The 27,341-nt window shown below is 42.1% G+C and overlaps 1 protein-coding gene across 5 annotated transcripts in view; it reads left to right on the top strand.

The window, feature by feature from the left end:
- Positions 1 to 27,341, top strand: part of Hr3 (nuclear hormone receptor 3 ROR-beta) — a 117,694-nt gene that overhangs the window by 46,616 nt on the left and 43,737 nt on the right. Inside the window, exons 1-2 of one of the 5 annotated variants that reach the window (XM_086916693.1) lie at positions 424 to 1,573; positions 8,166 to 9,593. The exons of 3 other annotated variants lie outside the window; for them this stretch is intronic. In XM_086916693.1, coding sequence (XP_086772819.1) covers positions 9,470 to 9,593 — 124 coding nt within the window. In that variant the 5' untranslated portion in view covers positions 424 to 1,573; positions 8,166 to 9,469. Of the gene's footprint in view, positions 1 to 423; positions 1,574 to 8,165; positions 9,594 to 27,341 lie in introns of those variants that run through there. One more of the 5 variants, XM_086916694.1, reaches the window with a different exon arrangement.

The following is a 27,341-nucleotide window of genomic DNA, read 5'->3' on the forward strand; positions in this document are numbered from 1 at the left end:
ACACACACACACACACACACACACACACACACACACACACACAGTATGCTCCTCGTCCATTTGTCCCTCCGGCGCTCTGCTTGATCTTTTCTCTCTCTCTCTCTCCTCTCTCTCGCTTCCTCTTTCTCTTTCTCTTCTCTCTCACCCTCCCCGTCCCTTTCGATTCTCCCTCCTCCCCCTCCGCGGAGAGTCTCCCTATCACGTCCCATCACCCCACTCCGTGCCCCCTCCCTCGCTCCATCTCTCTCTCTCTCTCTTTCTCCCGAGCCCTCCTCGCTCCTCCTCGCTCCACACGCTTTCCCTCTTTTTCTCTCTCGCTCCCTTCGGCCGTACGGAGGGAGAGACACGGTAGGACCGAGCGAGAGGGCGATAGCGACACGGTGGGGCTGGCTCTCTCCGGTCTTGCGCGGCGCGCACCAGTCAACCCGGAGCCACGGTAGCGCAAGTACTGTGTTCGTCACGTTCAAGGGACAGTTACATCAGAAACGGCACGGCTCTCTTTTTACCGGTCTTTAAATAACGTTCGTGTGCAAAGTGTGAGGTTTCCTCTCTCGCGACCGATGTAACGACACGCGGCCAGATCGTACCCAGCGTTTGGAGAACGTGTTACGGAGGCTTTTATATATATATATATATATATGTGTGTATATATATATATGTATATATATATGTACATACATATACACGATCGAATCGAGTGCTTTAAATTGTCGTGCCTACAATACGCGTGTATAATTATATATTAGAGTTATCTAAGGAAGGAAAGAAGATTCTATGTACACACGAATGTATATATATATATATACATATATATGTACGTAGATAAGATATAATTGAAGGGGTTAAGGGGGAAGAAAAGGTAAAAATCGCGAGTGGTGAGTGATACACGTTGGACGGAGGTAGGGGTTGAAATCGGGCGTGGATCGTGGAGAACCGATGGCACGCGAGACAACGGAGTCATCCCCTTTGTCGGCTCGGCTCGATCGCGGACTCAGGGATCCTCGTGCGTGGAAAGTCGGAGGGATGGGGTCGTGACTGTCCCCGAGTGTCAGTCGACGCCCCAACACGACCGTCGACGCTCGGTCGCGGAGGAGGAAGGAAGGAATCGTTGTGGAAGGAATCGTAGCGGGCGGTTTTAGCCATCGGACACACCGTGTTGATCTCGAGATCTCGTGAGAGAGTCGCGCCGCGCGAGAGGAGGAGGGGAAGGAGAAGAAGAAGAAGAAAAAGAAGAAGAAGAAGAAAAGGAGTATCGACGTTTCCACGACGCACGAGCGAGTTGTGTTGTCTCACCCCGTGCTTTGGAAGCGTGTGGTGTGCATCCCGTGGCCCGGTCTCAACCAAGTGAAAGTGAACGATGCGTCGAGACCACCGGCCTCGACACACACGACGCCGCTATTGTGACAGGGTTGAATTTCTGTGATAAGGGAGAGGAAAAAAAAAAAAGAAAGGATCGATTTCGTCGGGTGGTGGTGAATTTGGAATCAAAAGGGATATATATATATATGTATATATATGTATATATATCCGTGCACCGGTTGGCATCTCTGGAGGGCAGCTTGTGCGTAGAGTGGTGGGTTTTCACCATCTTATTTCTTACTTCTTGCTGTTATTATTCCACATTTTCCCTCGCGTCGTTTCGCTCGATTCTGATAATAATTAAACCTAAGCAGGATCGCCCTCCCCTCGTACGATCCTCCCAACCCAGTATATATATATATATATATATATATGTTTATAGGGTAAGGGGAGGTTCGCGTTTCGTTTGGAAATTTTTCGTGGTATGTGGGGCACGACGATCGAGATGCAAGTGACGTTTTTCGATCGATATTTTTAGCATCGATTACACTGAACGATGGGAGAGAGGGTCTCGATAGATCGTGATCTCCTACGATCTATATAGCTTCCCGCTTGTTTACCGTGCCATTTGTCACTTTACTGGCAAGATTCTCGGCTCGGGAGGAGGCCCACGTCCGAATGAAATTCGAGACCCTTCCCTTTCCAACTTCCATTTTCCGCTTTCTCTCTTTTTAACCATCTATCTTTACCGTTCTCTTTACCTCTCTTTTCGCGTCAACGTCTCAACGTTATTTATTCCCTTTCCCCCGGCCGTTTCACGCGGTCGTGAATGTTTCTCTCTCGCTGCTCCCTCTTTCTCTCTCTCGCCTTCGTTTTCCTTCTTCCTCGCGCCCGGCCGCTGTCTTTCCCTACCCCCGTCCCGCCCACTCACTCCCATTTACCTCCCGGTTATGGATATTATTAAGTAATACCTACGTTGCGCGCGCGGCGACACGCTTGGACGTGTGAGTGCGTGGTTGCGTGCGTGCGGTGTGCTCGCACGCGCGCCTGCGCTCGACGTGTGCATGCGCGTTGGCAACGCACGCAGGCGAACGGGAAAGCGCGGGTTCTCATCTCGATTTTTGACGCGCAACACGATACACGACGCCTTTCCTTTCCGCGGCCGTTCGCCGAGAAAGAAAGGAAACACGGGGTAAGGAAGACGAGGCGAGAAGAATTGAGAGAGTTTTTTTTTTTTTGCAATAGTTGGTCGATCGATTTTTGAGAAAAATTGAGAGGTTGATGATCGACGAGAGATGGATCGTTGATTTGGTTTCTTGTGTTTGGTGTTCGAAACGGTGATAGATTTTAAAGGATCTTGCAATACGAGAGCATGTTAGTATGGGAGAAGTTATATTCATCGAGAGGAGATTGGAACCTTGTGATCCAAATTTACGAGAATGTTGGGCAAATGTTTAAAGATGGTTAATTGGATTCAGACGTAGTTTCCTTTTTTAAGTCGCTTCGTATCGACTTGCTTTCTGTAAAAGTTACCTTTTCACGCGAGCCATTCGTATGAGAAACGAAGGATCTAAGATTTTCTCGTTGATAACACGTTTGAAAATTGGTTAACCGAGAATCGTAATTAAATAGGACAATTTTCGAAATTTTTCTTCCGAGATAAATGTACTTAAAATCAATTTTTCCCTAAAACGTTTTTTAATTGTATTATCGGCCGGGATCATCGACGATCGTTTTCTCATTTTCGATAAATATTTTTGCCCCACTTGTTACGCGGCTTCGTGTCGTTGACTTTTCAAGAGGCGTCACGTGGATCGCAATTAAAAAGGCATAATTCTCGTTGGAGCACATTAAATCCATAAGGGATGGAATATCGTAATTTTCTTATCTTCTAACGATGCACTCGGAATGATGCAAGCGGAAATACCCACGTGCCGCGATGTGAAACGGGGGGAAAAATTTATCTGCAAAGGTAGTACAATCGAAACTGTTGTTAACGTATTCCTTTCGCGATTGTCGACTAGAAATAGCTTTATGGCCGGGACGTTACTTCCGATCGAAACGATACATATATATATATATATATCTGTCATTACTTTCGCATCTGTAAATGAAATGCGATGTATGATTATATTGTAAAAAGAGAAAAAAAAAAAAGTTTTTAACAATTTCTCGCCACGATCTTTTTGCGCCATTGCGTAATTTATAACGTGGTAAACATCTCTTTTAAGATTCTTCTTGATTTTTTTTTTTTTTTTTTTGTTTAAAAGTTCACTAACAAACAGAAAAAAAAGTTCACTCGAGATTCCTCTTTTCGAGATTCTTTTTGCAACAAAGTTAACGAAAACATTTCTAATCTATTCTAACGATCTGCATTATTGAGGTCTGAGGGAGTTAACTAGTGTTTACTATGGGATAAGGTAGGCGCATTAAAATTCTACGACTGGTACGTGTAATCGAAATGTTTTAACCGTACAGAGGTAAAAGAAAGAATTTTAAAGAGATTGGAAGTACACGCCTATATTTTCTGCCTACTTCTTTTAAATTGCCTATAATTATCTTTCAATAAGGCCGATTAAACTATTCAACTTTTAGATGTGGAACGCGTAACAACGTTTGTTCCGCTTCTTTATTTATGATCTTCTCTTAAAATATTCTCTTCAACGACTACCTTCGCTTTCCTTCGCGTGAAAAACGCGAATAATCGTCATTAATCATCGAACGCAACGTATACAGGACGCGAAACAAAATTCAAAATCGAAACAAGATTCGAAAAAATTTCGCAACACTTACGTACATATATACATACGTTCATATTTCGTGCATCCACCCCGACAAACAATTCACAATACTCCCTCTCCCCATTAATCTCGCCACCTGTCCGCCGTATACTGATCGACGCGTCGCCTTGAAAACTCGTCATCCATCTTACCATGATCGGCGATGAAAACGGCGAAACTCGCGCGAGTTTAAACTCGATGCGCTTAGGGTATCATCACCTGCGTGTTCCTCTATGCGGGGAACAACAGCAGCAGCGGCGATGCCGTAATAACGGCGTCACGCTCGTGCCAGAACCAAAGTATACGCTCGGTGTACACGACCTAAATAAGATGCGATGCCCCCCGGGGCGAAAGTAATTCACAGATACACACACGCTTGCACCGGGGATACACACACACACACACATACGTGGTTACATCGGCTATAGTTTACGAACTGCCGCAGGAACGCTTTAGCGTAGATTCGACCCGCCTTTTTCGCTTTCGATCACGCGGATACAAGGAAACGGAATTAATCGATAATAATTTCTGATTTCAAGATTAAACATCGTTTTTCGCTTAACTTCGTTGAGAAAATATATATTTTGATGATTATGATAATGATAATCAGGGTGCATTGTAATTGGAGATACAAATTTGCAGATCCGTACTGCAAGTCGCTACCGCGAAATTACAGGGCTAACGAAGACCAATCGCGAGTTTACGCGAGACAGGCAACTGCTAACCGCGCGATAATGGAAGCGATAGAAATTGGGGGACCGTTGGAGTTGACGATGTAGAGATTGGCGGAAAATTTTTGTTGATAATTACGGACATCGAGGGAATAAATTTTATTTCAGTTTGCGGAGAATTGGAAACGTGTTTCCTCCGCCACGGTGAAAAGAAACCGTAGAAAATATTCAAGAGGCGAAGCTGCAAAAAGAAAGTGAAAGCGTTGTATCGGCCGACATATAAACCGATCGATATTTCGAGAGAAAAGGAATAAACGACGAGGGCTCGATTAAAAACTATATCATCTCGAAAGAATTGCACAATTGGACGGATAAACAAAGATAAAAACACGTATTATAGCACGTACTATATCTGTATCGGATCGTGGCACGGAGAGTTATTCGTAAAAACTCGCGCGCATTGGGTCGCGAAAGGGGTTAACGGTTCATTATCACCCCATTTCATCGATAGAGGCGTTGCACACCGTCACGGAACTCGAGCAACAACACTCGGCCGAGGGAATGTATAGCGGAGGGATAGAGCGGTGTACAGATGTGTATCACCGTGTGCACACGCTATCACACACACACATATATACACGCGATACAAACGTGCATGTTGGACGGGACGCGTGGCGAACGAGGAGACCCGCTAGCCGCGCAGAATAGAGCGAGAAAAGGGGGAAGAAGAGCGTGTGCGGAGGAGAGGGAGAGAAGGAACGAGGAGTGCATCGAGTCAGTGGGCTAGTGGGGCCGGCAGAATGTAGCCCGTACTACGGTACACTGTCTCCCTCTTTATCTCTCCCTCATTCCTTCCGTTCTTCCTTCCTTCCTTCATTCCCACCGTGCCCACTCTCTTTCTCTACCTATCCTCCTTTGTCCGACGTACCGTGCCTACGCCTCCTCTTTCTCTCCTCTCTACCCGTGCAAATCGTATATAATAGCGGGTTCGCTATTCGCTTGTTGTGTAGGTCGCGTGCAATGGGCTTCTCTCTTTATTTCGAACACTATGTATAAACGTGTATACGTGTGGATACGTCCAAAATCGTACGTGTACGAATGTGTATGTATATATATATACGCGAATCGTGCACAAGAATGTATATAAGGTGTTTTTCTTTTTTTGCCCGATTATACAATGATACCGAGTGCGTGCCAGTGTCCACGGGATTAGCGTGTCGGCGTGTTTACCCGTGCACTAAATATAGTAGCGATACGGTTCATTAGTGAACTCCGGTGTGCACCGGTCGTCGTCGTATTTACGTACATACGCGGTACGCACATAAGGGAGTCGCGATTTTTTTTTTTTTTGTTGCGCGCGCTTTCGTCGCAGTTATTGCGTAACGTACGTAGCCGTATACACCGAGTGTATAACACACGTGCACATCCCTGTTCGCGCACGAATCACGGTGACACAGTTCATTACACGGGCGCACTGTGTCGCCTATGTATAGGTGTATATACTCGCCTTCGCCGTACCAGCGCGACGTAAATGACGAACACCTTGCATGTACAGAGGCCTCTTCTCTCCCTCTCTCTTTCTCTTTCTGGCGTATATATCGTGTATATATACAGGTGCACACAAAAAAATCGCACATATACAGAGTGGTTTGGAATTCGCGATATGACAGGGAGAAAATTTTTTTTATAACAGAAACCTTCGTTTCTGAATATAATTGCGAACTATATATTTAACCATTATTCGTAATAGTAGGAAAGAGATAAAAAGAATAGGAAAAAAATTGTGTATTTTTTATTTATCAGTCTAATCTCGCCTAATCTTTTGATGCAGGATTAATAGAAGTTCAAGGAGGCGCGTTCGTTCATAGAAAAAGGGTAGTTAAACCAACCATTTATTACAGTCGTAATTTCGATAATTTTCGTTCGTATGGTGACGAGTCCACCCTGTATATCGGATGTGCACGACGTGTATACACCCTGGTGCACATTTATTCTCGTTACATGCACAGAGCTGTGTACATAGCGAGTGGAATCGCGAGTGTGGGCACATCACCGCGACGCTTCCTTCCACGGTGGATCCCACCCTGCCCTGGAGAGGCACGGGCAATGTAAAGCGGCATGAAAGCACGGAATAGGCTTTATGTCGGTGGATGTGCTCTCCCAACCTGCCTGAATATATATATATATATTCATATACACGTCTCGTGTGTGTGTGTGTGTGTGTGTGTGTGTGTGTGTGGACGAGTATATAGGTGGGTGGGTGGATAGGCAAGGCAAGGCAGGCTCGGCTGGTGGTCGCTCGGTTGCGAGGTTCGCTCGATAGCAAAGTGCGGTTCCCCTCGACACGAGCTCTCTCGTACTTGCAACGCGGCAGGATTAAAGGGGAACAGCCCGTGTACGGAAATGCAACGATCGATGCGCACATGTCTGAATTTTCGTGTCAAATCGTGACCGATCGACCACGTTCTGCGGTTATGCGACTTGGGGCTGTTTCATCCCCAACAATTCCATTCTTTTCGCGATTTCCAGGGAAGTTTTTCCATTCTTCTTCTTTTTTTTTTTCTTTTTTGCTGGCAGCAACAAACGATTCGACGACGACGAACTCTATTCACTGTTTCTTTCAAAATTTTCGTCGCGACTCTCTTCTTTCTGGCCTGATCTTCACGAATTTTCCGTGAAATTTTTCCGTAATTCTGAAATGATCGGACGATGGATCGCAATATCCATATAATTGTGCAATAAATACGAAGAGTAGTGCTTTCGCAGCTTTTCCTTTTCCCATTTAACCTGCTCTTAATGGGATGCAACGTGTTAATTAAATTCGCGATTTAACGGTGTCGGGCGTTGCTGGTACACACAAGTGCACAAGAAGCATATGCGAATAGATGAACACGTCAACGTGCCGAACACGATACCCTCGTCTCGAAACACGTGCGTGTCGCCTCTGGTTTATCCTATCCTCTTACACCTCTCACTTCTCTTCTCGCGTGACTCTCTTTTTACATCTTGCGTACACGTGGCCCGTGTAATTGTTATCTCTCCCCACCCCTGTGTCACGCGATTACTCTCCCGTTTAATCCCCGTTCGCTTTCTTACCTGCGAGGAAATATATATTTCGAAACTTCGGGGGGGTAAACGATCGAGAGAAATCGAAGAAAGTGCGAAGTTATAAGTGAAATTTAAATTAGATTTCGTAGGAAATTCTTTCATAATAAAACTTTCTCTCTCTCTCTCCCACTTCCACAAATCTACTCCTAAAAAACTTGAATCGTTTCAACGACCGCGTATTAATTTTCGATCGGTTTCACCTTCTTCCGATCTATGCAAATCTAAATTGGAGAATCGCAGTATCGGGCGAAACGGCGACGAGGGATCGATTTGGTGGATCGAGAGATGCTGACGAGACTGTTTGCAGATCTTCGAACGCGAGACGCCTGTGGCGCCATGTCACGCGAGGTGCAAGCGGCAAAGAAAGCAAGGGACACGATCGTAGCGTGGACGACGGCGGCGAGTCGGCACGGTGTTCTTCGGCTTCGAGGCGATTAAGGCCTGGGCCGGCCGCTCGGTAGGACGTTCATTAGCCAAGGTGCTGACTATACTAATAACAGTAGAGAGGTGATACGCGGTAAACCGTGTCACGCAGTGGCGTAGGTCGAGTCGGGGTGGCGTGGAGGAGGCGGAAGAGGAGGTGGAGACGGAAGTGGACGATGACGATGGACGAAACGGTGTCGACGTAATACCGGTGAGAAGAGAGGACGGAGAGAGGAAGCGTTTTCTTGTTGATGTTGTTGTTGCTCGTACGCTTGATTATCGGTTCGCGATACCGAAAGTGATACATCTCTATATATTTATCTATACATAATAATAATAATAATAATAATAATAATAATAATAATAATAATAGTAACAGTGTATATTAAAAAAGAAGAAGAGGAAGAAGAGGAAGGAAGAAGGGGGTTTCAACAGTCAGTGCCGTTTAGCAAAGTGCGTAACAAAAATCGAAATATCGAGCTTAGTAATTAAATCGGTAAATAGGGAAGTAGTAGCGGAAAGAGTGTAAGAAGATAGTTAATTTTCTTAACTCGATCATTCGACATCGATTCGACAATATTTGACGACGAAGCGACTTATTAGTTCGGCGCCGGGTTAACAAGAGTTAAAAATAATCGATCGATAGATCACGTGAATACGTAGAATCGCGAACGTGTCAAAAGAAGTTCTTTCTGGGTTATCCAAAAAGAAGGAAAAAAAAAAATAAAAAAATAAAAAAAAAAATAAAAAAAAAATAAAAATATCCTAGCCTAGTAACGATTAATTGTTATTGTTACACACAGTGGTGGTGCATCGTAGTACAACCCGCGCGATATATCATAACAACAACAACAACAAATAATAATAATAACAATAATAACAATAATAACAATAATAATAACAATTATAATATAAACAAGAGATCGACGATCGGACACCGCGTATCGAGCCGCCACGATTCACGAGTGATACATGGACCGAGATATTATTACGAGGGAACACGTGGAAATCGGACCGGTCGAAACATCCGTGGGGATCAAACACGTCGAGCTCGGCGAAGGCCTCCTCCGTTCGAGTGGCGTCGCGGAGCGCCGCGGCGGATGTTACGCCGGGCTTGCAAAGGGCGCCGGGTGATCTACGGTAGTAGCAGCCTGGAAGTGACTAAAGGCCATCACCACGGCGTTCAACATGTTCGAGATGTGGAGCGCGGTGAGTTCCAAGCTGGAACACTCCGCGACCTCCTCGGGCTCGCCGTTACCTTTGACCTCGCACGCACCGCAGACGCCCCATACCTCGTCCGGGAGCATAAAAGGTAACGAAAAAGCTCCGTTATGCTTTCTGTGATGTGTGCTTGTGTGCGTGTGTGCGTATATATATATGTAAGTATGTCGTGCGTAGAAACGTTACGTTCCCACGACAACCACGACCATTGTATACGCGATCTTAAGGAAAAAGAATCACGCGTGTACGTGGGGCCGGCTCGTGATGGCCTAACGTGAATTTTCTAATTCCGCTCGTGTCGGAGAACCGTTGAACGGAATCGCCGTGAAGTTTACATAACGTCCTTTTGAAGAATAATGCGCTCCTGGCTTGTAGTATCTCGGCTTGTTCCCTGGCTACCGTGCGTATGGAGGAGGAGGATACGCGTGTGTGTGCGTGGTTTCTTTTCTTTTTTTTTTTTTTTTCTTTTCGTTTCCAAACACAGAATTCTAAATAGATAGATTTTAACTTTTAAGATCGACTTTAGGATTGAAATTTTTTAACCTTCGGCATGAAGTTTTAAAATAATTTCAGAATTATCGTTCGCTCGCTATTTATATAAGTAAGAGTAAAAATATTTCGGTTCGAGAATCCATGATAAACTCGATAAACGCTGCGCTTACGTAACGCAGCGTTTCGCACGTTCAAAGTTCGCGAACCTGCAGAATTTGCAGCGAGCGGAGGAGGGAGGGGATTCGTTGATTCCGCGCGCGTCCGACCGTTCACTTTGCACGTGGGCTTTACTGGCAGTAGATTAGACGATTCGTCGCCAGACACCGAAAATCCACGCTTAACTTTAACGACGCTGCTTAACGATCGCTAACTCGAAAGGTAAATTTTAGCTTGGATGACGATAAAGTTCGAAGATAAAAAAGAAAAAAGGAGGAGAGGATCGAGAGGAAAGGAAAAAGAGATGAAATATTCTTATTAATTCCGTATTCCGCCAGTGGACGCCGATTTGTTCGCGCGAATCCCATTCGCGGCGCTTTCATAATTTCAATACGAATCCAGCGCGAAAGTTTCGCGGTGAAATTTCGCGGAGCAGCTCTCCACGGTGAAACATTGAAACGTCGTTTTACATTATTTACACGGTGCTTTCGTCCCGAGTTAATTTCATTACGTTCGCCCCGCCAGGTTACGTCATCCGTTCGTAAAAACTGCCCATTCGAATTTCCCGCGCTTTTTTCCACCGCCGCTATTTCAACAATGGCCGATAAACGAATTGCCCCGAATTGCCCCGTAAACAACGTTGTTGCCGATTATTCGATCCTGTTATCGCGCGAGATTGGCGGGATTGATCTCAAACATCAGGCCGTGCGATTGATGCAACTCCCGAAATGATCGGGCAATCAGATAATCGGCCGATATGTATATATATATATATGAGCCCGTTAAATATGTATCGTGATTTACGCAAGCACGGCAAACGATCGTTAACCGAAGATTTGCGGCGAATTACGATGGGTATCGTATGGCAATTGAATTTCGGCTAAATCTTGCCGAATCTCTGTTCTTTTATTATTTATTCGTCTGTATTTTTAATCAAAAGGAACAATTTTTTCTTTTGAAATGTGAAAAACGAATGGAACGAAGAAGAATCTAGTTTTTTCGTTGGATGGGGATTGATGACGTTTATTTAAAAAAAAATGGGAGGATTAAAGATTATTCTAGATTAGATCATGGAGATCGTGGAGGAAATAAAAGATTATATTTGTCGAGGAATACGTACACACGTGTTGTACGTACTCTTCGATAGTTTCTACGGGAGGATCGTCGAAAAATGTTTATATTAAAGTTCATTGGTGAAAATATTCCAGACAAAGAGAGAGAGAAAGAGAGAAAGAGAGAAATACAGAAAAGGAAATCGTTTAGAAACCGGCAGCAAGGATACGCTGAAACGTTTCAAAATTGCTTTTACGACGTCGCGAATCGCGCACCGTGCCGAATACAAATACACACTGGAAAGCACAGATTCGTCAAGCGTGTCACACGAGTTTCTTTTTAAAAATCGTCTCTGAACATCGAATCATCCTCCTCTTTTTCCTTCTTTTTTTTTTTTTTTTTTCGTTTCTATAATATTCTTGTCGAAACAGAGATCAAGCAAATTCCTTTCCCCAAAAAAATCCTCGAAAATAATTCAAGATTGTTAATTTTCGTTTAGAAAAGAAAAAAAAAAGGAAGATGCAAAAACTCAATTTCAATTTTAAATTCAAATTTAAAATAAACGCATAAGAAATACGAAAGAAATTTCACCTCATTTGCAAACAATACTCGAACATTTCTAAATATAAAAATGTTTATACGACCCGCTTCCTTGTCCCATAATGAGCCGAGAAAAATCGCGCACGCTTCGGCCTGTCGATTAATTAAACGAGTTAAAAGGTTATCAACCTTTAATCGATCAACCCCGAAACGACGACCGCTCGAATAAGCGAATCGTCGATCAAACTTTGGCGAACCAACGATCAAACCTCTCCTCCCTACCTTTTCGTCCCGTCTATCCAACCAATCGCTATACCAGCCGCGCGCTGATGGAGAAACAGCGAAAAGAACCGCTCGAAGAAAGAGATTATTATCTCGAAGCCACGCAGAAATCGCGTCGCGGGAGGCTGACGTCGCGAATTTCCACGAATTCGAGGAGGAGAAGGAGGAGAGGGGAACGGTCGGTTCGAAATAGCCAAAGAGACGGTTTCAAAAGCGAGTGAACGATGTCGCGGAGAGTCGTCATAGCCGTCCCGAATACGAATACACGGCGATCGAAACGCGGCGAGTAAATTATGCAAAGCGAAAGTACCCACGTAAGAGCGGGTTGCGCAAAACGCTTCGTAAGAAGAACGCCCGTAACGTCGGCTCGTAATGTCGTCGAGGATTCGCGACGACGAGAAAACAAATTTCGCGCCGCTTCCAAATCGGCCACGATTTCTGGATTATCCAGCTCCATTCCTCGATAAAATGAAACGTTTTGGGGAGGATCGAGGAGAATTACATTAATTTTGTTCGAAATCTTGTATTCTGACTAAGCAAGTTGGACTCGAAAACTGATTAATCTGACGTGATATTATTTTCGACGATCTTTCGTTAAAGTAGGATGGAAATATATTCAACAATTGGCAACTTTTTCAAGAAGTATCAAGTTGGTATCAGTTGTTTTAGCGAGCGATACAGTTTGAGGCTTAAAGTCAGTTTTGTTATAAGAATTTCTCTTATACGTCGGATAATGAAAATGAAAGGTAGGAAAATTATCGGGAAATATTTACTAAACCGCGAAAAATTAACATTTAACAAGTTTGGGGTCAAAGTATTGGCGGATATTTAAAAGCGAACTAAGTTCAATAAATTTCACGATAATTTAATAAATTTTCAATCCATTGGATGCAAGCACGCGTTTAAAATATAATTCGCGTAACGTAAGTGCAAGAAACTTGGTAAGATCGAAGGATATATCAGTACATGACAATATGATCAGCGTTACAGTTTATCTATTGTAATTATAATGTCATTTGAAAAAATTAATTCATTTTCCCTATTTTTTTCCACAAACATAAATTATTTTTATCAACATAATTATGATTATAACGTTAGATAAAATGCATATAAGCCATTGAATATATACTCGTTTGAAGCACATTAATTATACCGTTACGAATTATTCTCAGGTGGTAATTATCGATTACACTTTAACGTTCGAAATTTATTAAACAGACACGTTACATTAATATTTTTGGATATTTTTCGTTTAAAGTGGTTAACAATTCATAGAGGAAGAAAATTAAAAATAAAGGGAATAAAAAAAAATTACATGATTTAATTACGAAAAGAAAATTGCAGAAAAGTAGCAGATTTGTTGAAAATCTATTCGATCGAACATTGTTGCGTTCGAAGAAATCGACAGACGCACAATTGTGCATCGATTTCGCAACTCGATTGGCAACCTTCGACCCGAGCCAATAATTTTATGGCATTAGTCAGATCGTCGTTATAATAAAATCAAATAATAGCGCACTTTCCGTGCGTGTCGCTCGATTCGAGAGCTACAACTGATAACGATATGCCGCGACTGCGATGACTTCAGACTCACGAGTCTCATCCGCGAAGAAAAAGAAGAAGAAGAAGAAGAAGATATCTAATAACGATGGCTTATTAACGAAACGTAGTGAACGTTTTGGGAACGATGGTTCAGGAAATTAAGTAATTTCGTTCGTCGAAGGAATAAATTGCGTTGTTTCGCAACCAGCTCTTCAAAGAGGTTCCATTATATCGTCGCTATTACTTGTCACAGTAATTGTTGATCTCGCATCGCGTATCGATTGTGCTCGTAGAACAAAGAAGCATGAAAATTCAAAATAATTCCTTCTTTCTTTAAAGAAGAAATTCTCAACTTTCTCAAGAATCTTGCATCAATAATTCCACGATTAATGATTTAATCACGACATTATATATCATATGTATCGTCATATGTTTCATTGTACACATCATCGAACAAAGTGTTGATAAAAGTGTTGAGAATCATCGATCCCCAGTTTCTCAATTCGTAATCCTGAGAGTGAAAATGAACGAACGTATAAATCGGATTTAATTGGAGACAGGATTATTTCCACCGGCAGGCCTTAAATATTTCGTCGGCTTTGTCGTCGGCGGGGTTTCTCGTAATTTTTTTTCTTCTTTTTCCTTCACGAGTGAAAGCCAAAGCGGTGAACGGTGTTCACAACCAGGGCAATCCTTGGTCCTCTCCCCGTGTTTTCACAGTCGTCGAACGGGTTCGAAGGTTGTCGTTACGAAATCGATCCACGTCCGTCGTTTTGCCGTGATCACTCCCCGATTCATACTTATCGTGCTATTATGATCGCGTGGTTGTCGAACTTTCTACCAAACTAGTCGACCGGCCAACTCTTAAACGGCGATGATTAAACGGATTCTCAATCACTGTACCGTGCCTGCCCACGGCAAGAATGCGGCCTGCTCCTTTCATGCCTACTCCCATGTTTGCAATTTATTAAACTTGACATTATCATTTTTTCAAACGAACAATGTATACGTACGTGTCTACAACATCGATTTAAATTTAATTCTTCGCGGAGGAATTTGAACAAGATTTAAATTAAGTTCTAATTTTCAAACAGACGTAATTCCACAATCTGTCGAATCGTGTTTATAATATAACCCAAGTATTTACGATATATTTTGTTTATTTGTTCGATAATTAGAATTTTCACGTGGGTAAAATTTAGATTTTCTTACGAGATACCAGGGAATGATTTATATAAAATTTATTAAAGCAACAACGGTTACGTAAGCGCACCCATCCGATATTCCATTTTCGTTGAAAGATAAGTCAAGTATGCGCCGCTGGTTTCGCTTTGCCCATTGGTAGAAAACGTTGGAAAAACGTAAACCGTTTGTAAACCCCTCGAAGCTTTCGTAACGTTTAATATATTTTCCTGAAAGCAGCCGAGCGATAGTGGCTCTATGCCCCGCGGCTCTGTGTAGAGTCAAACGTTTACCTACTTACAGTAGTCGTACCTATTACTATAATCTTATCGTATCGCGACAGTCTATAAGGTCGATGATCTTTGAATGACGGGTGGCATACGTGCACCGTTAAGGGGACAGCATATCGTGTTTCTTCGACTGCGTGAATAATTATTCGGTGGATCGGTCGACAAATATGCGACGAACAATTTCGATTCAAAGTACGTAAGTACGTTTTCTCACTGCACGGGATCGATCGATCTGAATTATATATATTTCGATCGAATCGAAATAACGTTGAGCGGAAAATGTTATACTCGTTTCTGTATCTCGATAATTTATATGTGCTTAACAAGGATAATAAACTTCGAGCTGTTTAATTTCGAAGCGAAAATTAGTCGTCACCTTTCGTTAAAAGGAGATTCGTTCGTAATAGGTCGAATTAAATTACAAAACCAAGCCAGGATTATATCATTGTTTTGGACACGATAATATATATATACGTTCGGGCTAATTTTGCGTGTAATAAAGTTTTCGAAATAATATTCCACTTGATCGTGAGATATAGCGGCATCCGATTGCAATTAAAACGTGACGAGGGAAAGGAAAGGAAAAGACGTTATATATCTTATAAACGCGGACGAAGAATAATTCGCCACGATTATTTAAATTTCTGGCGATTCGATATCGTGGTGTGCAGCGAGGAGGAAAAAAGAAGAAGAAGAAAAGAAAAGAAAAAAAAAGAAGGTATTCCAAGTCTACGCAAACTTAAAAAGAAAAAAAAAAAAAAAAAATACACGCGCGCGCGAAACATTGTGAATTTCGTAGAACGTAGTCTGCCACGGTTAATCATCTCTTAATCATTTATAAGGGAGTACTGTCGTCGTCCGTGAAGACGGCCCATTAAAACAAACGCGCCACGGGCCGGGAGATCCGTTCAACGACGCCGCTTAAAAAGATATTAATTATTCGACTTCTAAGCCCTTCATTATTCACATAACTGGAACTCGGGGGAGAGGAATACGGAAGCCTCGAAGGTGGAAAGGAAGGAGGGGGTGAACGAAAGAATCGCTGGGTAGGGATACAGTAGCGGGCGGAAGGAAGGAGAGGGTGGCAGGGAGGAGGCGGTCGAGGAAAAGAAAGAGGAACACCTACTCTTTAAAATCGTGCGCGCTATAGGCGTAGCGAGGAAGAAAGAAAGAAAGAAAGAAAGAAGCGCAAAAGGAAACGCTCGAAATCGGAGAACGATGGAGATGGAAGAGAGAGAGAGAGAGAGAGAGAGTGAAAGAGGCGAGAAGGAGAGGAGTCGTAGTAGGAAGATACAGAGCAAGGGTAGGGGTAGTTGAAGTATCAGGCGCTGCGAGGGTTGGGTCGCAGCGAAGCTGCTGGTGCTGCAGCTGCAGCTGCAGTTGCAGAAGGGTGAGGCGCGGTAGAGGACAGGAGGAGAAACGGAAGCGTGGGTTCCCAAATCGATAGCCGCGCGCCCGTGCAGCCGAAGCTCAACCTCGCGTCGCCAACCACGACGACGATGTTGTCGTCGTCGTCGTCGTCGTCGTCGTCGTCGTCGTCGTGTCGTGGTCGTGGCTTAGTCGTGGCATCGTTGATGACGTATGCTACGCCGTTCCGCGGCGCAGACGTCGATACGAGCTGCTGCTCTCGCACGTGCAACGTTTTCTCATCGTTCGAGAGCACGAGCTTTGTCGTGGAAACGGCGGACAATGGTCGAGCTCCTTTCTTCTCATCGTTTCTTCTCCTCCTCTTTTCTTTTCTTCCTTTTTTTTTTTTCTCCCACCATCCCTTCCTCCCCTCCCCGTCTCCAGTTTTTTCCTCCTATTTTTCTGTTCTCCTTTCTCTCCTCTTTTTTCCTCCTCCCTCCTCCCTCCCTCCTCTTGTTCTTGTTGCCTTTTAATGGACGCGCGTTGTTCGCCCGATGCGACTTTAACGACTCGGAGGATTTCATCGGAGTGGACGGTTTCACGAAGAGCGAGAGAGAGAGAGAGAGAGAGAGAGAGAGGGAGATTGACGCGCAGACGGATCGATACCGAGGTTTTTTTTTTGATACGACGATGAATTTTTTTTTTGGTTTTGGTTTTTTTTCATCACCTTCGACGAAAGTGAAATCGTATATAGAATTTCGCTTAGCGGGATTTTTCATAAATCGGATTATTCTAGGGCCGCGGTTCTCGAATTGGAATCGATTCATCGAGGATTTATTGTTGGTCGGGTGTAATGCAGCGACTTACATGCGCCGCGGACGTTGTTTGTTTCGTAACAGATAAAAACCGATTGAGCGACGAGGCGTGCATAAACGACGGAGATAATTGAACGATGAAACGAATGGGAATAGATGATTCGACAAATCGAGACACGAAGATGTAATAGGACGTTGATATCGTATTTATAAATACCCACGGGACGGATATCAAATATTTACCACTTTGTTGCTACTTGTGGGAAAAGAAATATTGACACGCTGTTGTGGCTGTACGTTATATCACGTATTTAATGTATCGTAACGAATTATGCAATTCAATAATACAATTGCATCGAAATATTGTGATATCGTAGCTCGATCGAAATGTTTGGGCTAATCGGTGCATATTATAATATATTTATTCGAACAGGATATTGGTCGTCCAAACGATTTTCAAATTTCTGCACAATGGTTACTTTGACGATGTGTAATATTATATCACAGAAATGTTATAATATATCGAGTAAAATGATGATAACCGAATAAATTACATTATACGAGTTGAATATAAATATCTTTTATTCGGATATTTTTAAAATTTTTTTTTACGCGACACGTTATCTATATCGAATATATTATAATTACGAATTTACGAATTATTTTTAATCACGTTTTAAATCTCTTTTCAATCTCTCATCTTCTCGGTATACATTCATTATTCTAACGAATTATGTATAATAACCGTATTATCTCGATTAATTTATTCGCAGTATAAATTCGTTAAATGTGTCTACTCGAGCTATCTAAAATGCACAGACATTAACGAGCGTTCTATCCATATTCACAAATGCACAAACACGATAATTCTATCTTCAACGTTTTAACGTGATTCTGAGTTTCTAACTCATTTTCGTACCAGCCAAACGTACTTCTTTCTTCTTCTCCAAACAAACAAGTAAACAAGAGAAAATATCCCAACTTGGAAAAATTCATATAATAACACCTCCTTAAAATTATTCCATTCTCTAATTTAATTAACAACATCCCATATAAATTTACCACGATATTTCTAAACGCACCACTTTCGATTCTGATACAAATTCTCACCCCATCTTTTATCGCCCTCCTCGTTACATTACGTGGTTATATTATAGAAATTTCCAGCGAAGCTGGAAAACGTCCACGAATACCATGTCGAAGGAACGAATTCCTGGGTAAATACCGAACCCACCACCGGCAACGGCACGTACGCCTCGATACGCCATCGGCCATAGGTCAAGCCGATATTGGATATGCGAATAGGTGAGAAACAAGCGGCGGTGCCTTTTCGTCGACGAGGGAATCGCGGAAAGGACACGGTATACGGCGGTTGTCTGACTGGTGGGGGGCTGAATCTCCTTAAAGCAGGATATCTCGATATCGCGGAACCCATTGTCGGGCCGGCACGGCGCGCTTCCACTCGCGATCACGTTTTTAACCTTTGCACCCTCAGAGATCGTCTTCAACCGTGATATCGACCAGTGCACCACGTGCATCTTGAGAGTACTTTTTTGCTATAAAGAAGGAAGGAAGGAAGGAAGGATCGAAGCGAAGTTGAATTCTCTCTTATCGTTTCTTTAATTATCGATCGATGATCCGTTAATGCGATTCGATGGTGCGAAATTACAGAATCGCCAGAGGGGATCGTGACGGAGTGATTCTTGTTCGAGGAAGAATATGTATGGGAAAATTATGCGAAGGAATTGATGGTTGTGTTTTCGTGGGGTGATTCTATAGGGAAGGATGAGTGGAATAAAATTTTTTCATTCGAGGCTTCGTTCTCGAAAAAAAGAGTAAAAGAGGATAAACAAAATTAGAACTAAAATTGGCCATTGTACGTTGTCAGATTAGATACGAATGAACTATCGATACTGTGCAATTACCGTGCGAAAATAAGCAAAAAAATGTAGGATAAATTTTTCTTTATTCAAAAATTCATTTTTTTTAAAATTTTATTTAAAAATTCATTTTTCTTTAAAGTTAATTTTCAAGAAAATTGAATTCGAAAATTCACCGATCGCACGGTGAGTTTGGTAATTGTACGTATTTCAAAATCGATTTTTTTCTCTGGAAAAAAGAAACAATGATTATTTTTCAAAAAATTTTATACATTTTTCTTGTTTATTTTCACATGTAGAATAATATATCTATCGTTTAGTGGTATCTAATCAATAAATAGTCAATTTCAGTTGACTACTTGAAAATGTTTCAAACTTGTTCTACCGGAAAATAAAGCCTCGAGTGAAAAAATTTTATTTCGACATAGAATCATTCCCGTTTGCATCACCAAACACGTTAAACATTGTTAATCGATTAGGAAATATATTTGAAGAGATATCCAATCTTCTATGACGTTCGCAAAAAGTTATTTAAAAAAAGGAAAGGTAAACACTCCTCAAATAGTAAAATATTTCGCGATAATCCACAAGCAATAATGAAAATAATACTTTCCGAGCAACGAGTGAAAATCCTTGCAACAAGAACTCGATCGACAATATCGACTCTTTCTCGCCGTCATTATCTTATACCTTAAAAACTACGAAACTAAAAAAAAAAAAAAAAAAAACCACTATCACCTCCGCCAATACACCTTCGTCCATCCCTTCACAATACTCGCCCGTTTGAATTTTAACATCGCACTACATCGTTTCTATCTTTACCCGTCTTTACGCGGTTTAACAGGTGAGTCACAAAAAAGTGGAATACCACGTGGCCCGTGGCGAAACGGATTGGAATAACAAGGCGAGGCGCGTTATCACGAGGTGGGGAAAAGCTCGATATTGAAGCGTGGCGGCAGGAAGGCGGTGATAGGAAGAAAGATTATCGACCGGCGATTCCCGAGTCGGCCCATTGCCACGTCGCCACGATTCGATGTAGGGCACCATCGCGGCAAAAACGGCACTCTTGGCTCGTCACACCACTCGTTACCAATTTAGATGTGTCCATTCGAATGCGTATCTGCGCCTCGGCCGGCGAGTCGTTAGACTCATTAGCGTGTATCGTGCTCAACGTGTTTCCAATTCGATCCGCTAATTTTTTTTTTCAACCAGCACCTTCGCGAGGATATATATATATATATGGAAACGAGTTTTCGTTTGTTTCGTATCGATCGTTCGGGATAATATTCGTGCGTTTTAAAGACGTTTCGAGATAGCTTCGGTTAGATTCTTTGCGCGAGTTTAGTTAGATATATCGTATCCAGAAGCGTTTTATATAATCGTCACGCTTCTTCTAATTGGCCGAGAACTTTTACGACGATTTTATCTCGCTGGTAATTAGTAATTTGAGAATCGTGGAAATTTTTGATATTTTTTCTTTTTTTTTTTTTCCACCGTTAAAGCGATCTAGGCTTCTCTCAAAGGTTACGATTTTTCCGTATCGCGTTCATCCATTCACGAATTCGCACTTGTTTCCATCGATTAATCGCGCTCCGGCGAATTCTTCGGTTGTTCTGCCTTCTGTCTTCTCCCTTTGAAACATCGTGTTTCGCGAAAGCTCTTCACTTCCAAAGAGGAGGGGGGGGGGAAGAAGAGAGAGAGAATAATAAAAGACGGACGTATCTCTAGTCTAAACTGGAAAAATGGGTTGGTGGACCGCGCTAGTGATGATGGGACGTAAATGTGAACCAGAAACGCGAATATATAATGCTCGAAAAAGAGGAAAAAGTCGTACCGATTTGCGGAGGAAAGAGAAAGAGAGAGAAAGGAATACACGACAGCGGTGCAAGAGCAGGTGTCACGTCATAAGGTAAAACACAGGAATGGAACAAAGAAGGAAAGAATTGGGTGCAGTGTGTTATGCAATGTGGCATTGCACACGTGCACGACGATTTCGACCGTTCGTTCTTCCCTTTTATTCGTTCCTTATTTTCTTCTCGATCGTTTAAAAATGTAACAATGCCGGCCGCAAAACACGGCTAACACTTTTTGCCACTGAATTTATTTCGCAACCCGTCGAGCCCGTTCGACTATGATTCGTTCGATTTTTTCGACGGGGGAGAAAAAGCCTTTTCGCGAACAGACGAATTGGACAAAGAATTTGAATTCGATGAAGATAAAAAAAAAAAAAATAACGATTCAAACGAGCAAGATCGTTCAAAATATACGGAGATTAGCTTCTATGATCAGTAAGAATTTTTGTTCAATAATATTAGAAATTGTGGATTTTTCTTTTTTCTTTTGCAATGTAAAATTTATTACATTCGCATAATATTTTACAATTCGAACAAATCTTTAAATAAAGTCGTAAATCTAGCAGCAAAAATTTTAATAACAGGATACATCTGTGTAATATTTCATAAAGTTGTGTATAAATATCGTGAAAAATGGCCGAATGTGGAAAAAGACAAAGGAGTGAAGGCACGATGGTGAGTGAGCTCGGTACGAGACGGACGATAAGATTGCGTAAGGCGAGTCCGACGAGTATGACTACGACTTGACTCTTTGCTATGACGTGATCACCATACAACCGTGATCATTAAAGTTTGCGGCGTTCCGACACGAATTGTAAAGTTAGAATAATGCCTCGTGGCGCTGATCTAACGGTTTCCCCGTATTTTTAGAGTATTCGTCCTAAAAAAGTGTGGGAAAAAAAATGAAATTTCAAAGAGGTGCACACACGTCTATATCGAAGAATAATTTTATTATAAATACGAAAAATCCGACGAATGTATAGTCGACGCATCGTATCGTAAGAAAATAATTTTTTTCTTTTTCTTGCTTCTAATAAATATCCCGGAAATCGTCTTTGTGGTATCAATGTTTGTTCATCGATGTTTAAAGAGTAAAATCGTGATAGCACTTTCGATTCGCTCGAATCGTTTAAAAATTCGAAGAATATGGAAAAGTTCTAATAAAATATCCATCGAAATTCAAAAATTGCTGAGTATTAACATACGGAAACATCCCTTTTTTTTTTAAACTTGAAACCCGTTACCAACATCGAGCTAAAATTAAATAGATATTGTAATAATTGAAATAACAATGTAGAAAATGTAATTATACATTGTTTAATTGAGAATGATTGCGAATAAAATTATAAATTTGATGAATTATTTACACGTTCGCGAGAGAGAGCTTAAAAAAGATCCTTCGCTCGAAAGTAATTTTCACAAGTTTCGTATTTCAACTTTTCCCCCATCCTAATATTTATCACCAAGGATGTAACGAAGAGACATTCTTCTAGAAAAGTCCTCTTTAAACTCACACCGAACGCAATATTTTCCCCAAACGTCGTCCATCCAGCCCCTCCACTCCCCGACCACTCAACTCCAACGTGTTACGTAACGAAACAATTATATCGCGCGCACGTCATCGTTGCGTATAATTAAAGTTCGATCAAGTCCTGGTTACCCTTCTCCTCGAAATCTTTCCCCGAGGAAACTCGAAAGAGAGAAAAAAGAAGAATAGCAAAAATGAGAATGAAGAAAGAAGAAGAAGAAAAAAAGGTGGAAATAAGAGGAGAAGCGCGGCACTGAAAACTTTCTGCAACTCCTTAGAGGGTAGCGTGGTGAGAAGTTGGGCTGGGCAGGGCAGGGCAGGGTGGAGAGAAATCGATCGTCGTGTTTACCCGGAGGCCGCGTCGCGACGCTGCGGGTTTCGTCGCGGCGCGCGCGATTTCGCGCTCGAGTACGCGGACAGTTGGCGCTTTCCTAGATCGATTTAAAAAGAGAAAAAGCAGAAACTGCTCGAATTTTTATCATCGAGCGGGTTTTCGACCGCGAAATAATTTTAGTGAGGAATGCAATAACGTCAACGAATTTTTTTCACAATTAGAATATAGAAATTGTCACACAATAGAGAATTCTCGTGCATGTAACAATTGACAATTATAGAAACGGAGTGAAAAATTTATTGAAATTATTATTTCGTTGTATCGTTGCACGTAAAGGGTTATTTTGTTTTTTTCTTTTTTTAGAAATAGAACCGTGAGATCAACAATATATTTCCTCGAGCACGATATTTATACACGATATTAGGAACGAGATGTCTCGAATGTCGTTCGAATTAGAAATAAAAGCGGTCCTCGTCGACAGTAAACAAACTCGCGGCATTCGCGTATCGTCGCTCGAACGATATAGCGCCGCTCCGTTCGCGATTAGAATATTAGAAGATACTCAGGATTCATTAGATTTTCAACTCTTTTGTAATTAACGAACCTTTTAAAAAAAAAAACAATATTATGGATTTCATATTTTTTGTTTTACGATTATTGAAAAATCGTTTTTGACAGAATTACTATCGTTAATTATATTGAGATAGTAAATACACGCAATCACGTACAACTATTTATTTTCACGACACCACCTTAATTGCCGATCGTTTACACGCGAAATATGCAAAATAGATACTTAGATAATTAATTTACCTTTCTCAATTTCCACCATTCTAACTGAAATAAATAAAAGAAATTGTCGAAACGGCCCTCCCCCTCCACCCTCTCCCTCCGTTACAATTAGATCGATCGCGTTTTCGCGCGTATTTCAAATTCACGAAGAGATTTTAATCCGCGGGGAGCGAGGAAAAAGAAGATTGATTTAAATGTTAGAAGTTCAGCGGGTATCCTTCTTATTTATAAAAGTTAACAGTTTCCATTCGATCACCGGTGGAAAAGAGAGAGGGTCTCGATGCGATGCTTTACGTAATCGCATCCTGCGTGTACGACGGCCGGATCCGACGCGTAAACAACGAGCGGCGTTTGGTACGCGTTCCGAACGAAGGAGGAAAACTCGCGTTCGAGCGCAAAAACGCGCGATGACGCAACCCGCGCCATGCAGATTTCGCCTCGCGCAACGCCGCCGTCCACACTCGGCGAACTATGAACCGTTATAAATCTTCTTGTAACCCATTGAGGGCCAAATGGTGAAATAACGCGTTGACGTTACGTAAATGAAAGACTGTCGAGAGGGAAGGGAACGGATGCAGCTTGGACGTTTTTTTTTTCTCCTCGAAAAGGTGAAGAGCAACGTAGAAAAATTGTGAAAACGCAAGAAAAAGAAAAGATAATATGGGAAGCGAAAATATCTACGAGCGATGAGTTCAGTTTTGATATATATATATATATATATATTTTGATTATCACGGAATTTTTACACGAGGATGTATTTTAATTCGTTCCCGTGAACGTGTCTCGTGCAAAGACTAACAAAGCATTAAGCTCATTAGATGTGAACAATTATGGTGCATTATTACAGAACGTTCTTGGAGAATTAATTAATTACCACGCGTATCGACGATAATAAAACACTGTGATGATTATTGTTACGCGTAATTAGTAGGTCGAAGTTGGGAAACCTTTGCCAATAATAATTTTTTTTTTTTTTCAATAATTTACGATAATATCGATTGTGTAAAAATTTCTTTTTTTCATTCGTCGTATCCTCCGGACACTCCACTCGTATTTTAATTTGAATTTATATTGTTTATCCTTTACATCAAACGGATATATCGCGTGGTGAATAGAATAAAACTTATTTCTCGGATATTTCGCGTAAAGCACGAAAGGCTTGCTTAATATTAATATTTCTACGCTCGAAAGGAATTCCTTCTTCGATTCTTCGATCATACGCGTTCCAGTTACGCGACATGATGAAAAAACTATGCGAGTCGAGGCTTTCATAGGGTGTATACACTTCTTTACTCCTTTTACTTTCGTCTCGTTACTTTTCACGAATAACTTTATTACTTGTTCGATCGATCAGCTTCCTTCTCTGCCCAAATATTCGAATCCGGTTAATCCGAGCAGGAAGTTGGATATTTGGCAAAATTAAAATAATCCGTGAAAGGTTCGGATTATTGCGAACGAGAGAGAACCTTCTTTGATCGCTTCGAAGGTGGAAAAACGCGAAGGTCGGAACGCGATCTGTGATTTATCGGGAATTGCACGTTCAAGGAAGGAGGCGTTGCGTTCGCTCAATTTCAGCAATACTTTTTAACGTGGCAATAAAGTGGAGGAAACGATCAACTAACTGCTATAGAAGCGTATATATTCAGATTATTTTAGATAGCATCTAAGATTCAACGAGTTTACGCCTGCGCTAATCAGAGTTGCGCACAGTTTTTTTTTAATCGTTAATAAAAGAGATAAAGAAAAAAAAAACTGTACGTTCAAGATATTTATAAATATCTCGCGTAATAAAGTTTCGCAATTCTACGAGTGAATTCGATTTTAAAATCGGCTCGAATCACTGATCGACGTCATCAATTTGTAAAATTTGTAAAATTTGTAAAATCTTTTCTTTTAAATTCAAATAGACGATCCAATAGATCGATTATACTCGAAACTTTTAACCTTCGTTCACGTTGTTTTAATCTTTAACCAATCGATCGTTGAAAATATTTTATCCAGCGCCTCTGAAAATATAAATTCATGAATTTTACAACACGCGTGTAAAATAATTTGCACACATGCGACTATTTACCAATCATGAAAACGCAACCTAAGCGAACCAAGAAAACGATGGACTCCGTTGAAACAATAACGAGTTTAAATTTACGAGTCCGAGTACGATAAAATCATTTCGTATCGAGGGACAGGAACTTATTGCACGACCACGTACATAACATTTATTTCCATTGGTTTGCCGGTTAGATGAGCGACCACGCTTAACGTCGTTGAACAATACCGACAACCGTGTCGTCGATCTCCAATAGCGCGGCGGCGGCGGACCAATAAAAAGAGCGTGCTTTCATGATAATGCGCGGCGTGACGCAAAGTTTCCCGCTGCATTCACGGTGTTCCGTCTCCTTAAAGCGGCTCTCGTTGTTTTGCGCCAAGCCTCGTTAAATCACGCTGCCAAGGTAACCCTAGACGTGGAAACTCACGCTACCGACGTGCCACTTTCGATCTTCTTCTTCTTCCAAATCCCTCCCAAACGGCGAAAGTCTATCGCCGAGAAACGACGCGTACCTTTCCTTCTCCTTCGATCATCCTAAATCTCCTACCTCCTCGCATCATTTATGTAATAATGTAATAATAACGAATAATGATAATACGCCGTGTTATGCGGTTTAGAAGAATCTCCAAGAAGAGGAAGTAAGCGGCTTTTCATCGAAATAAGATTCGAATGGTTTCTCGATCGTTGTAAAGAGAAAAAAAAAAAAAAAAGAAGAAAACGTAGTTACGCGTAACAGCGGAATCGCGTCGAGAGAAGTTGTGAACAATGTTAGGGCGGTTTTTGCTCGCTCGATCGGGTTGCCTAGGATAGGACAGTGGAGGAATAGAGAACGTAAGGGGAGAGAGAGAAAGGGAGAAGAAAAAAGTGTAGGAGAACGTTCGCGGCATCGTGTTTCCTCAATTAAGTCTGGGCAAGGGAAGCTCGCGCGGTGGATCGTATCGATCGACGTATCCTCCGCGAAACGCGTGCCCGCGACCGGTTATTTTTACCGTAATTCGCGGCGGATGTGAAATATAAAACGCAGTTGGACGTCTCTCGGCGCGAGCATCTCGGATCTCGCCACGCGTCTTTCGCCCAATTTAGGGAAAGGGGGGGAGGGAAAGGGAAAACTTCGAGCCTCCTCAATTTCGAAAAAGAGAAAAATCGAAGAAAAACGCGCAAAAATCGAACACGATTCGACGTGACGTGCAACGTCGAAAAATTTCTTCCTCTTACGTCCAGAAAAATCGAGCGAAGAAAAAGTAATAGAAAAAAAAAAGAACGAAGAGATTCGAGAACGAATCGGCGGCGAAATCGCTGGATATAGAAAACCGCCGGACTGAGAACCGCTGCTTGAGCAGCCTTGGCTGAAGTTGTCGAACCCGCGACCCAGTTACACGCTCGTGCCAACACAAGCGCGTATCTCACCCACACCTCTCGGAGGTGCATGCACTGTGCAGTGCACGCCGATGCGCGCACAACTCCCCTTCCCCTCCCATCCTTCGCCCTCCCCTCTTCCTTCCCTCTCTCTCTCTCTCTCTCTCGCGCGCCCTGGTCACCCATCTTTTTCTCGACCCTCTTTTTTCCTCCATCCCGCGTCTGCCTCCCCAACTCCCTCTTTCACCACGTTTTTCCCCGCGTCTTCCTCCCTCTGCACTTTTCTCCCCGCAGCCGTTTTTCCTCCTCCTCCTTCTCCTCTCTCTCTCTCTCTCTCTCTCTCTCTC

This window comes from Apis florea, unplaced genomic scaffold (assembly GCF_048593485.1).
Source record: "Apis florea isolate Af1SG1 unplaced genomic scaffold, ASM4859348v1 contig_3803_pilon, whole genome shotgun sequence".
In the NCBI taxonomy this organism is placed as follows: domain Eukaryota; kingdom Metazoa; phylum Arthropoda; class Insecta; order Hymenoptera; family Apidae; genus Apis; species Apis florea.